The sequence below is a fragment of the Peromyscus eremicus genome, chromosome 6, assembly GCF_949786415.1.
Source record: "Peromyscus eremicus chromosome 6, PerEre_H2_v1, whole genome shotgun sequence".
Lineage (NCBI taxonomy): Eukaryota > Metazoa > Chordata > Mammalia > Rodentia > Cricetidae > Peromyscus > Peromyscus eremicus.
Window position 1 is genome coordinate 62,577,509 of NC_081421.1, and position 13,173 is coordinate 62,590,681.

The 13,173-nt window shown below is 52.2% G+C and overlaps 2 protein-coding genes across 2 annotated transcripts; one reads left to right on the forward strand and one right to left on the reverse strand.

Annotated features, from left to right (window-relative positions):
- The first annotated feature begins 1,531 nt into the window (after window positions 1–1,531).
- On the forward strand, window positions 1,532–4,983 carry Glmp (glycosylated lysosomal membrane protein). Its single transcript, XM_059264784.1, has 6 exons — window positions 1,532–1,678; window positions 2,152–2,406; window positions 2,603–2,803; window positions 3,078–3,296; window positions 4,107–4,363; window positions 4,476–4,983. Exons 1-6 carry the CDS (start codon window positions 1,562–1,564, stop codon window positions 4,639–4,641), a joined length of 1,215 nt encoding a protein of 404 aa, XP_059120767.1. The 5' UTR covers window positions 1,532–1,561; the 3' UTR covers window positions 4,642–4,983.
- Window positions 4,984–5,617: 634 nt separating this feature from the next.
- Window positions 5,618–11,490, reverse strand: Tmem79 (transmembrane protein 79). Its single transcript, XM_059264785.1, has 4 exons — window positions 11,192–11,490; window positions 9,703–10,674; window positions 9,253–9,466; window positions 5,618–6,548 (listed from the first exon to the last, which is right to left on the reverse strand). The coding sequence occupies exons 2-4, from the start codon at window positions 10,463–10,465 to the stop codon at window positions 6,335–6,337; spliced, it is 1,191 nt and encodes a 396-aa protein (XP_059120768.1). The 5' UTR covers window positions 10,466–10,674; window positions 11,192–11,490; the 3' UTR covers window positions 5,618–6,334.
- Window positions 11,491–13,173: the final 1,683 nt, after the last annotated feature.

The window sequence follows — 13,173 nt, forward strand, 5'->3', positions numbered from 1 at the left end:
GTGTTTTCATTATGTGGTGTGTGTGTGTGTGTGTGTGTGTGTGTGTATGTGTGTATGTGTGTATGTGTGTGCGCGCGTGCCAAACTTTCAGAAGTTGGTTCTCCCACCATGTGGGTCCTTGGGGTTGAACTCAGGTCATCCAGCTTGTCAAGTGCATTTACCTGCTGAGCCATCTCACAGGCCCCAGAACTTGAATTTCTGATTCTCCTGTGTCTACTTCCTGAGGGTTGGCAGAATAAACCCAGGACTTCATGCATGCTATTTAGCCCTTCCAGGTTGTTGTTTTTTGTTTTTTTGTTTTTTTTTAAGATTTATTTATTATGTATACAATACAGTGTTCTGTTTGCATGTATGCCTGCACACCAGAAGAGGGCACCAGATCTCATTACAGATGGTTGGGAGCCGTCATGTGGTTGATGGGAATTGAACTCAGGACCTCTGGAAGAACAGCCAGTGCTCTTAACCTCTGAGCCATCTCTCCAGTCCTCCCCCGCCCCCCCCCCCCCTTTTTTTTAAAGGCAATTCTTCATTCTAGCTGGAGCTGACTCTGTAATCCAGGCTGGTCTCAAACTCACGGTGGCCCTCCAACTCCAGACTTCCAAAAGCTGGGGTTACAGAAGCAAGCCACCACTCCAGACTTGTTTCTGTTTTTTGAGACTATCATACCTGAGAATTCTTTAATTATTATTATTATTGCACATTTTATCTTACTCATTTTATGTAGTCAATGGGTGACAACGCATACTCCAAAATGCATGTGTAGGTCAGGGTATGGCTTCTGGGAATTATTTTTCTCCTTTCACCATTTGGTCATGTCAAACTTGGGGCAAGCACCTTTACCCACTGAGTCATCTTGCTGGCCCCCAAAGGTTCTTTTTTTTTTTTTTTTTTTTTTTTTTTTTTTTCTGAGACAGGGTTTCTCTGTGTAGCTTTGCGCCTTTCCTAGAACTCACTCTGTAGCCCAAGCTGGCCTCAAACTCACAGAGATTGCCCATGCCTCTGTCTCCTGAGTGCTGGGATTAAAGGTGTGCGCCACCACGGCCCAGCCCGCCAAGGGTTCTTGTTTTGTCTTGTTTTCCCAGCTGGGGTCTCTGTGTATCCTTGGCTGTCCTGGAACTAGTAGATCAGGCTGTAGAAGAGGCTGGCCTTGAACTCCAGAGATCTTCCTGCATGCTGAGATTAAAGGTGTGAGCCACCTCCACCCTGGAAAGGGTTCCTTTAAATCAATCTAATACAACAGTTCCTCTATACCTTCCTACCACAGAGTAGCAATGTACAGGTTCCATATGGAATTTACATCTGGGCATGCTCACCACAGGTAACTTGGATGGGACTGGCAGGGTGTCTGAGGAGAGGCAGGAGTGTGTTTGCACAGCTGCTCTGGAATGCTTTGCAGGCCTACCTTCAGTCTTCCTGATGCTGTTCCAACTTGTGTTGACGTCCGTGCTAGAGGACGCGGTCTCTTTAAGAACTGGTTTGGTGGCCCGCCCCCTAGAGGGATCAGGAGGAAGGGAGTCATGTGACTGAGCCTCTTCCGCGGAGTTAAAGTTGGTGCAGCTGTATGTGCCGCTGTTGGGGACCTTCCTGGGGCTGGGTCCCCTGTGGCCCCACCCCATGGCTCCTTTTGAGTCTCGTGTGTGCAGCTCCATTTGGCATGTTGGGAGAAGAGACTCGCCAGGTAAGGGTTCTGAAATTAAAGTCACAGATGATTCCAGAAATACAACCTGTCCACAATGACGGGAATCTGGGGCAACAGAGGGGTGGAGGCTGGAGGTTAGAGAGGTATCAACCCGGAGAGTGAGCATGGAGCCAGGAGTGATGGGAAGGATTGTGAAGAGAGCCCACATGACTGCTTCCTGCCTTCTGGTGGTGTCAACCACCGCTCAGCTAGTGTAGCTCAGGAACAGGCAAGTTTGGGGATTTAAAAAGCTTTCTCAGCCCTGAGCTTTGATCTCCTCACCAGGGTCAGGGTAATCCTGAATCTACCCTGTTTCTTCTCAACCCTACATCTGCCCCTGATTCCAAGAGCCCCTCAATTTCCACACATCCTCTTGTCTAGTCCTCAAAGGCCTTCGCATTGCCCAGGGCCTGCTGTTTTGCCTGTGATCATCCCTGATCTTGTTCTCTCCACCCCACTACCCCACGTTCCAGGTGTCTATGGAGGTTGTTTCTGGATGCCCAACTCCCCAGAACCTGCTTCATATCCAGGCAGTGGGCACCAACTCTACCCTGCACTACGTATGGAGCACCCTAGGGCCTCCAGCTGTGGTGCTGGTGGCCACCAACACCACTCAGAGTGTCCTGAGTGTCAACTGGAGTCTCCTACTGTCTCCTGATCCTGAGGGGGCTCTGATGGTGCTCCCCAAGAACAGCATCCAGTTTTCGTCTGCTCTTGTCTTCACCAGGGTGAGGGGGCTGGAAGAGCTCGGAGAGAAGAGCCCAGGGACGGAGTTCATCTACCCCAAGGGAGAGGGGAGGGTTTAAGACGGGGGGGGGGGGGGGGGGGGTGAAGTGGGTGCAGTTTGGGGTGGGTTGAGCGGGAACAATATTCAAGAGAAAGCCAGAGGGAGGCAAGCCCCATCCCACTTCACCCTGTCCCCAGCTGCTTGAGTTTGACAGCACCAAGGTGCCCGAGGGGGCAGCCCAGCCCTCAGGAAAACCATACCCTCCCTACTCCTTGGCTGAGTTCTCCTGGAACAATGTCAACAACTCACTGGATCTTGCCACTCTGAGCGCCACTTTTCAAGGCCATCCTGTAGACGACCCTGCTGGAGCATTTGCCAATGGCAGCCTGGCCTTGAAGGTGAGGCTATGGGGAAGGAACTCAAAAGGCTGATTTATGCTGGGCGGTGGTGGCGCACTTCTATAATCCCAGCACTCTTGGGAGGCAGAGCCAGGGGGAATCTCTGTGAGTTCGAGGCCAGCCTGGTCTACAGAGCGAGATCCAGGACAGGCACCAAAACTACGCAGAGAAATCCTGTCTCGGAAAACCAAAAAAAAAAAAAAAAAAAGCTGATTTATGAGGATGGAAATATCCTTCAAGCTCCGATCTCCCCACATGGCTTTCTCCTTCCTAGGTCCAGGCCTTTTCTGGATCTGGCCGACCTGCCCAGCCCCCTCGTCTCCTGCACACAGCAGATGCCTGCCAGCTAGAAGTTACCCTGGCTGGAGCTTCTCCTCGTGGAAACCACTCCCGATTCGGCCTAGAGGTAGCCGCCTTGGGTACGGGCGCTGCCTGCCCCACAGTCAAAGAGCTGCACTCCATCGATGACGAGTATGCTCCTGCCATCTTCCAGGTCAGGTTTCCAGGGGGAGGCAGATGGGCGGGGAGAGAAGTGGGATCCCGTTAACACCCCAGAAACTCAACCAACCACGTATTAGTGTTAAAAAAGATTTGTTAGTTTGTATGTGTGTCTGAGTGTGTGATAAGTTCCTGGGGGAGGCAAGAAGAGGGCGTCAGATCCCCTGGAGCTGGAATTACAAATGGTTGTGAGCCTCCTGACATGGGTGCTGGGAACTAAATCTGGGTTTTCTCCAAGAGCAGCAAGCTCTCAGTCACGGAGCCATAGCACCAGCGGCCACCACCAGCCATTTTTTAAAGGGTTTTGTTTATTTGTTTGTTTGTTGTTTTGTTGTTTTGTTTTTTTAAGATAGGGTCTCCCTCTGTAGTCCTGACTGGCCTTGAACTCTTGAACTCACGGAGGTTCATCTGCTTCTGCCTCCTGAGAGCTGGGATTAGGTGCATGCGCCACCACACACGGACACCCATTTATTATTTAACACTTTCTCTGGCTCCTTTTAGTGTTGGGCTGTACTAATGTATCGCCTGACATCTCTTGCCCTCCGAGGAAGCAGACCAAAACAGTGCTTCATGATCTTCAGAAGGGATTCTCCTTAACCTGGGGCCCAGAGGGAGCAAGGGCAGGGCGGGCAGGCTCTGGCTGTGTTTGGAGAGACTGGGCCCTGCTCGATTCCAGAACCACGCTCAGTACTGGGGACTCCTACTGGCCTTAGTGCTTGTACTGCTAGTGGCATGCAGTCTGGGAGAGGGGGAACACAGGTTAGCCCAGGCTGGTCCATCTCACCTGCCTCCTTTGCCTCTCCAGCTGGACCAGTTGTTGTGGGGCTCCTCACCATCTGGCTTCATGCAGTGGCGACCAGTGGCTTTCTCTCAGAAGCAGCGGGGCCGAGACTCAGCCCTCTCCTGCCAGGCTTCCGCTCTTCACCCCACCTTGGCATATTCTCTCCCTCAGTCACCTATTGTCCGAGCATTCTTTGGGTCCCCGAACAACTTCTGTGCCTTCAATCTGACATTTGGGGATCCCACAGGCCCTGGCTACTGGGACCAACACTATCTCTCCTGGTAAGAACCTAGGATTTGGGGAGAGCACAGTGGAGGAGGGCTGAGCCCCTCAGCCTCCCTTCCTAAGCTTGTTGACCTCTTTTTGTGTTTTTTTTTAACCTTCTCGCTCTAGGTCAATGCTTCTGGGAGTGGGCATCCCTCCAGTGGACGCCTTATCTCCACTAGTCCTTGGAATCATGGCAGTGGCCCTGGGAACCCCAGGACTCATGTTGCTGGGGGGAGGCCTGTTTCTGCTGCTGCGCCACAAGCAGTTTTCTGAGTACCAGGCCATAAACTGAAACCCATTCTCCAGAGGGAAAGGCAGGACCACACCCTCCTTGCTGCGCCTCGAACTGTCGGATGGTAGAGGGTCAGTGTTGTGATCTGCTTTTCTGCAGAACCTCAGAAGCCAGCCTCAACTGCGGGGGGCTCCCTGGGTGATGTCCTTCCTCCCCTAGGGAGAGGCTGGAATTACTGGTAAGAGGGAAGGGCCCTACTGGAGTTTCCTCCTCTGTCACTTACCACTCCCCTTCCCTGTGGATAAAACTTGAAGGTCTGCAATGAGAATGACTGGTTGGTGGCCCTAAGGGGCATGAAATAGATACTTTTTCCATGAAAGATTCCAATTTCTTATTTTTAAATGAGACTTATGTATTTTATTATATGTGTGAATGTTTTAAATGAGATTTATGTATTTTATTACATGTGTGAATGTTTTGTCTGCGTGTGTGTGTGTGTGTGTGTGTGTGTGTGTGTGTGTTGTCTGTGGAGGTCAGAAGAGGGCACTAGATCCCCTGGAACTGGAGTTAACGGGTGGTTGTGAACCACCATATGGGTAATGGGAACTGAACCAGGGTCCTCTGCTAGAGCAACAGATGCTCTTAACGCTGAGCTATCCATCTCTCCAGCCCAGACCGGGCACCCCTCCTTCCCTTCCTCCCTCTCTCTCTGAGACAAGGTTTCTCCGTGGAGCCCTGGCACTCACTCTGTAGACCAGGCTGGCTTCAAACTCAAGAGATCCCCCTGCCTCTGCCTCCTGAGTGCTGGGATTAAAGGCGTGCACCACCATGCCTGGCTGGTTTCAGCAAATGGGAAGACAGAGATAGGCTTGGAAGGCAATTTCTATTGAGGGCACATTTTCTCACCAATCCTAGTGGTTTCTCCCCAAGGCTCTGTTAACCATCCTCCACCCCTTGAACTGGATGCTTAGGAGGTGGCTTGTGCCTTGAGGGTGTTGGGGGTTAGCAGGAAGAAAGAGCCGTGGGAGGCTGGCAGTGATTTATTACATACTCACACATATAAGTGGGCAGGCAGTCTCTCTGCCATCCCAGCCACTACATGTGCATACACACACACTTCTTTCGGAGGTTTCATCTCTGCACCCCACCTTTTTTATAACGGGACTTCTTGGAAGTTTGAAAAGTGGAAGGTTACAGGAACCCATGCAGGTTGGGAGAGGGAAGGCAACAGCTGTAAGAGTCTTGACTGAGGCAAAAAAGCCTTGAAGTTAGTCCAGTGGTAGAGAGGGCCTTGAACCCAGGCCCCCTAGGAAGGTTTTCACCCAATGTCAAAGATATCAAAGCCCTTATGTGATGTGATACCAACCTCTACTCTTGGGCTTAGGCAGTTTTTCATCTCCTTGACCTTTCATCTAGACAGCTGGCAAGGACAGTTCAGGTTGGGCTGTGGCTCTGCACCTGTGGCCCACAGGAAGCTGGGGAATGAGGCAGCCATCCAGCCTTAGCCTTAGTGTGGCATGGTGGGAGGCTGCCCAAGAAGGAAGCGTGCTTCCCCAGTCTCTCCCTTAGGCTCTGGCGCTCCAGGGGTAACGCAACAGCTAGGAGAGAACTGGGGTGTCTGGGCCCCGTTGGATGGGGCCCCTATGGGGCAGTAGCAAGGTTCCTCACATCGAAGGTCCAGGATCTGGGCAAAGGCCAGGCCTGCAACTGGTTCAGGGAAGGCCTGAAAGACCCTGCACAGCCCTAGAGCAGCTCAGCCCCACGAGCGAGGCCTGTAGTCAGAGAGGGATCGAACGTGGTCCGGGTAGTCCAAGCGGCTTTCGGAAGCAGTGAGCATGCGCTCCGGCTCCACCACGAACATGTAGTAGAGGTTCCACATCAGCATGGCCAACAACGGCAGGAAAGTGAGTCCGTAGCCAAAGCCTCGGAAGGAGCGGCCCACAGCAAAGGTCAACCAGTAGATCAGCCTGTTTGGAAGCATGACAAGGGTTATCTACTCTCCAGGGCCCAGCCAATAGGTCAGGGACAGACAGCGGGAGACCAGAGGGGAGCGGGTGCCGAGGCTGGTGCTACTTGGGACTACTGCTAACTACTACAAACACACATACGGTTAATATATATGTTCCCAGTGTTTACTTTCCCAATTAATTTCGTTTTTGATTAAATTACAATTAAATGTTCACTTGCGTTGATTCAGAATTAAATGAGAATTCAACTTTAATGTCGGCCTCCCCTGTCGGGCAGTGGTGCCACATACTTTTAGTCCCAGCACTTGGCAGGCAAAGGCAGGCAATCTCTGAGTTTGAGGTCAGCTTGGTCTACAAAGCTAGTTCCAGGATGGCCAGGGCTACACAGAGAAACCCTGTCTCAAAAAACAAAAACAAAACCAAAAACCAACCAAACTTGTCTTCCTCTTTTCTGATACTCCACCCTAGGCATCCAGTTCTACAGTTTCTTGAGTCATTTCTATTTTATAGATATTAACAAAAACTTAGTTGTGGTCCAGGGCTTCACAAAGGTAGGCAAGTGGTCTACCACTGAGCTGTATCCCCAGCGCACACCCACCCCCAGCCCTGCCTTCACCCTCCCAAATGAAGGGATTACAGGCACACTCCCCCAGGGGGCCAGACAGGCACACTGCCCCAGGGGGCTGGGAGAAGCTACAACCCATGCATGCCAGGCATACCCTCAGTTAACTGAGCTGCACCCTGGTTCAGTGTCTCCCCCACTCCCAGCTCTTTCCTTCATTTCTGGTCTGTTTAGGAGCTGGACTCTCACTGTGCAGCCCTGTATGGCCTCTAACATGGACTGATTCTCGTGCCTCTGCTTCCTGAGTGGTGGCTGGGACTAGGCGCCACTGCACACCAGGCTCCGTTCTCATTCTTAGACAGCTCCAGTGTGTTTTCTATTTACCCTCTGCAGATAAAGAAACCAAGATTCTGCTGGGGGTGGTGGCACAGGCTCCTAATCCCAGCACTCAGGAGCCAAAGGCAGGCGAATCTGAGTTTGAGGCTATCCTGGTCTAAAGTTCCAAGACAGCCGGAGCTATGTAAAGACCCTGTCTCAAACAAAACAAAACAAAAGCTCACTTTCAATATCCAGTAGGCTGAGGCAGGAAGATTGCAGAGAGTTTGAGGCCAGACTGATTTACCTAGTTTCAGGCCAGTGTGGGCTACAGTTTGAGATCTTGTCTCCAAAATAAAATAAAACTCACCGATGACTCCATATTGAATGAAAGAAAAGTATTAAGACTGCCATGAGCACAAACTACCTCTGGGTAAAGGTCAGCGCCCTTAACCAAGGCTCTGCTCACCGACAAGCAGATTTCCTGCCAGAGAGGGAGGGGCCGGAGCCATTTAACCACGAAGAGGAGGCCCTTTGAGTGCAGTAACTGGTCTGTGTAAGGTCGGCATCAGACAAGTTCATTTATTTGTTCCTTTTCTTTTTTGGGGGGATGGTTTCAAGACAGGGTTTCTCTGTGTAGTCCTGGCTGTCCTGGAACTCATTCTGTAGAGCAAGCCGGCCTCGAACTCAGAGATCTGCCTGCCTCTGCTCATTTTGTTTTTTGAGACTGACTGGCCCAGAACTCACTATGCAATTCAGGCTGGCTTGAACTCTGGGCAGCGCTCTCTCTCTCTCTCTCTCTCTCTCTCTCTCTCTCTCTCTCTCTCTCATTTATTTATTTATTTAAGTTGTTCAAGACAGGGTTTCTCTGTGTAGCTTTGCGCTTTTCCTGGAACTCACTCTGTAGCCCAGGCTGGCCTCGAACTCACAGAGATCCGCCTGCCTCTGCCTCCCGAGTGCTGGGATTAAAGGCGTGCGCCACTGCCGCCTGGCTGGGCAGCTCTCTTATCTCAGTCTTCCAAGTACTGTGATTGCAGGCCTGAGCAGCCACTACATCGCCTTTAGGGCAGTTTGTAGCACTGTATAAGGAAGAACTTTCTAGCAATTAGAACTCTTAAAACCTGGAAAGGTGGTGATCCCAGCATTTAAGAGGCTGAGACAGGAGGATTGCCAAGTGTTTGTGTCCAGGCTGCATAGTGAGATGGTGACTGTCTCAAGCAAAATAAAACAGAAAACGTCCCACATAGGGAGCTGGAGAGTTGGCTCTTCTTCCAGAGGTCCTGAGTTCAATTCCCAGAAACCACATGGTGCCTCACAACCATCTGAAATGAGATCCGGCGCCCTCTTCTGGCCTGCAGGCATACATGCAGACAGAACATTCTATACATAATAAATTAAATCTTTATAAAAAAAAAAAATGTCCCCTATAGCCAATTTTTAAAGCTATTTGAATGGAGTGTCACAGACTAGAGGAGCACCTTCAGTGGACATACTAAATGACACCTGAGGTTAGGATGGTCAGCCCTGTGCTTAGATGTATGAGGCAATAGGTTCGAGTCTCTGTACCAAGACAAACAACATTCAAAAGCTCCCCACTGGCACGCCTCTGAGATCAACTTCTGAAAGGAAGATGGGAGCTGACCACCTGCTGGCTACCCAGCGAAGCGCAAGAGACAGGGTGGGCTCACGGCCGCATGGTGCACATGCAGAAACCCCGACCTCGGATCTCCAGACCTGCAGCCCCCCCCCCCCCCCCCCGGAGGCTCTAACAACACCTTCACTTCCCTCCCGCCTGCCCTGGCCGTGGCCACCACAGGCCCTGCTCACCGAGATATTGCGAACAGGCCGGTGAGCAGGGGGAGCAGCTTGAGGGTGTCCTGGGGCAGATAGGTGGAAAGGACGGCCAGGTTGAAGAAGTAGAGGATGAAGAGCTGTACGGACTGGGCCACATACTGCCGGTGGATCTCTACTTCCCGCCGCGGCTCTCCAAAGGGCCGGAGGGCGGAGAAGCACAGCAGACTCAGCCCGTAGACCAGGAGCCCTGGCAGGGGAGGAAGCACATGGGGTCAGAACCGGCAGGAGGGCTGGGCAGGGTTTCGGGAAGATGGTTCTTGGGTCAGGACTGCAGAGAGGACACAAGCGCTCTCTGCAACAGCGGGAGCAGAGAGTGGCGGGTTTGGGACGCCCTGAGTGGTTCCAGCAGAATGAAGAGAAACCACTCCAACCAAGCCCCTCTAGCCCACTTCCTAGGTAGCCCTCTCCACGGCCCAGACTCACCCAGCACGATGGGGAAGGTGGCAAAGACCCCACAGCGTAGGGTGTAGATCAAGCGGGAGCTCATGGTGGGCAGCCTCGGAGCATCGAAGGGCAGGAAGGCGTATGCCCCATACAGCAGACAGGGGAAGAAGATGAGGGCAGCCACCACCGAGGCCACGGCTCTCAGCGCCTCGCGGCCTCCACAGCTCCCACAGCCCCCACAGGACCGGCCAGGGGGTCTCACAACGGCCTCAGCCCACTTGCACTCTGCAGGCTCGGGGTAGCTGAGTCGGGCTGGCAGGAAATTCCTGCGCTCGCCCTGTCCGGCCTCCCGATGCACAATGCGCTCCTCCTGGGGCTTCCGCTCGATACACTGTAAGTCAATGGGCACGAAGGCCCTAACTGTCTTCTCAAGGAGCAAGCTGGCATCGTCTTTGAGTGGGTCCTCCGACTTGGTGAGTGGTTCCAACTCTAGGGGTTCTGGTTCAATATCTCGCCAGCCTGGGGGGTCCGGAAGTGGGGCGCTGGCCTGGGGGTCGGTTCCCCAGGGTAAAGTGGCGGCCTCACTCACAGTGCTGTCTGGACCATCCTCGGGGCCCTCTCTGACTACGGGAGAACCAACTGAAGACGCCACGGTGAGGGACTCGGCTCCAGGGGACTCAGTCCCACCTTCTCCCTCTGGCTGCCGGCCGGTGGGGACCAAAGCCTGTGGTGGGCTCTTCTCTGGACCCTCGGGCCCCTTCATTTCCAGCAGGGCCAGTGTCTCTGGTTCTGGTTCTGTCATTGCGAGGAGGCTTCAGTTCTGAGGTCTATCCCAAGGTGATACCATCCTAAAGGGAGTGGGCAAGTTCTGTGAAAATACCTTGTCTTCTGGCCCCGGGACAGTTCCTCAGACTGGAACTCACCAGAGCAGCCGGCCTCATGGGACTCTAGAGAGAACAGTGTGGAGGAAGGTCGAGTTGAGACAGACAGGGCAGCGGCGGCGGCGGAGGGCTGAAATGGAGAAACACTTTCAAAATAAGTGTCATCCAGCAGGACAGGGCTGAGTCAGGGGCACAAGCCCTGGCAGCTGTGGCCTCAGCCTACGCCCACACCTGCCTTCTACTCTCTCCACCAAAACCCCCGGATTCATGGCCACTCTGGCTTTGGAATGGGAGGAACTCAGCATCATGCTAGAGAGAAACTGCCCCTTCACCCTTCCACTTGCCCTTTGCCCCGCAGATCCCCGCCTGAACTCTCTTGGCAGCTGATACCAGTTGCCGGCTACCCAGTTCCTCAGTCCCCATTCCAGGAGGCAGTCATTTTCGAAACGCCCCCCTTGCCAGGCTCACCCAACTCAGCCGGGCTGGGCTGTACTCAGACTTTCAGCTCTAGTGCGGCTGTTCCCAGGCCTTCCTGCGTTTTCCTCCCCGCCACCTTCCAGTCCACTGCTTGTGGGCAGACTCTTTCTCTTTGTTCACTTCTAGGGCCCCTCCTACCCCTGCCCTTTGGACCCACCATACCCTCTTACTTTACATCTGCGGAGAGGCGGAGGATCCCAGGAAAGGAACTGCCTAGCTCCTGGCTGGCTCGGCAAGTATTTCCCAGTCTCCCTCCCCTGACCTGTGTCTCCAAACCTGTCTGACCAGAGCAGGTGGGGCTCAGATTAAAGGCGCAGGCCCTGCCCTACAGAATCTGCCGACTGGACTGGAAGAGTGCTAAAGGAAGATGTCATCCGTTTTGAAAGTGAGGGTGTAGCTGGACACAGAGGTGTGGACTTCAGGTGCTCTGGGATGTGTAAGAGCTTCCAGTTCAGGAAAGCGTCAGGGGAAAAGTGGGTTTGTATGCCAAAGGGTACTCAGAGTAAGCTGGGAAAAGACCACACTTGCAGTTTGTTCTTTCTGTAAATGTGTATCTATTTTATTCAATAATGTGCTGTTCTTGGGGTGCGCACTCCTTCAATCCCAGCACAGGAGGCAGAAGCAGATTTCTATGAGTCTGAGGACAGGCTGGTCTAGAAGCCAAGATTCAGGGCAGCCAGAGCTACATAGAGAGACCCTGTCTCAAAAACAAAAAAAACAAAAAATTCCAACCAACAAGTGCTATTTTAGGCACAGAGACAGAAGAGAACAAAGTAACAATCAAGGTTTCTAGCTATTGGAGTAACAGGCATTAAACATTCACACTGAGCCTGGGAGTGCTGGTGCACGCCTTTTTTTTTTTTTTTTTTTTTTTTTTTTTTTTTTTTTTTTTTTTTTTTGGTTTTTCGAGGCAGGGTTTCTCTGTGTAGCTTTGCGCCTTTCCTGGGACTCACTTGGTAGCCCAGGCTGGCCTCGAACTCACAGAGATCCGCCTGCCTCTGCCTCCTGAGTGCTGGGGTGGGATTAAAGGCGTGCGCCACCGCCGCCCGGCCAGGTGCACGCCTTTAATCCCACCCCAGCACTCAGGAGGCAGAGGCAGGTGGATCTTTGTGAATGAGTAAACCAGCTTGGTCTACAGAGCAAATTCCAGGACAGCCAGGACTACACAGAAACCTTGTCTTGAAAAACAAAACAACAACAATCACACTGAATCAGTAAGAGAAATTCAGTAAGGGAAAGCCTCTTTAAGGTGACATTTAAGTCGAAACCCAATGGGCGTTCAGGAGTATGACTGTTCCATTATAGAGGAACTTCAAGTCAAAGGCCGACAGACAGAAACGACTTCAGGTTGTGTTAGGAAGAGAAAGGCGGCTTGGTGGCTGGAGCCGGGAGCATAGCGGTACATACATCGCCATGATAATGTGTATACATACAGGACCCCAAACACCCTGTTTTTAGGTTTATGGTTAAGAAAGCAATAGGGCCGGCAAGATGGCTTACCAGGTAAGGTTCTTACGACCAAGCCTGATTACCTGAATTTGATCCCCAGAAACTACGCCACGGAAGGAGAAAACTGCCTTCCCCAGGTTCTCTGACCACCACAGGTGGAACACAGGCCACCACACAGGTACACACATAATAAAGGAAAGTAATGTCTCTGGAGGAATTCCTTAACAAACAAACAAACAAAAACCACTGTCCCTCCCCAGCAGCCATCACCTTCTAGTCCTCCTCCCCACATCCATGCTGGGACACAGTCACAGGCTCTGTGAGTCCGTGTCAACAGCACTCTCCTGTCTGGCAAGGACCGTTTTGATGCAGATCTCCACTCTTAAAATCTTCTCGCTGCTCCTCTTCTGCAATGATTTCTGTGTCTTGGGGGTAGCTGCCTATTTTAAATTATTAATTTTTATTTTCTGTGCATTGGTGTCTTGCCTGCCTGTGTGTCTGTGTGAGGGTGTCGGATCCCCTGGAACTGGAGTTACAGTGGTTGCGAGCGGTCATGTGGGTTTTGGAAATTGAACCCGGGTCCTCTGGACGAGCAGCCAGTGCTCTGAGCCATCTCCCCCTAGCTGTCCTATTTAGAGCTGTTCACGCTACAGTCTTTTTTTCCTTCCCTAGGATCTTTAACTTTTTTAAAAATCACATTTTA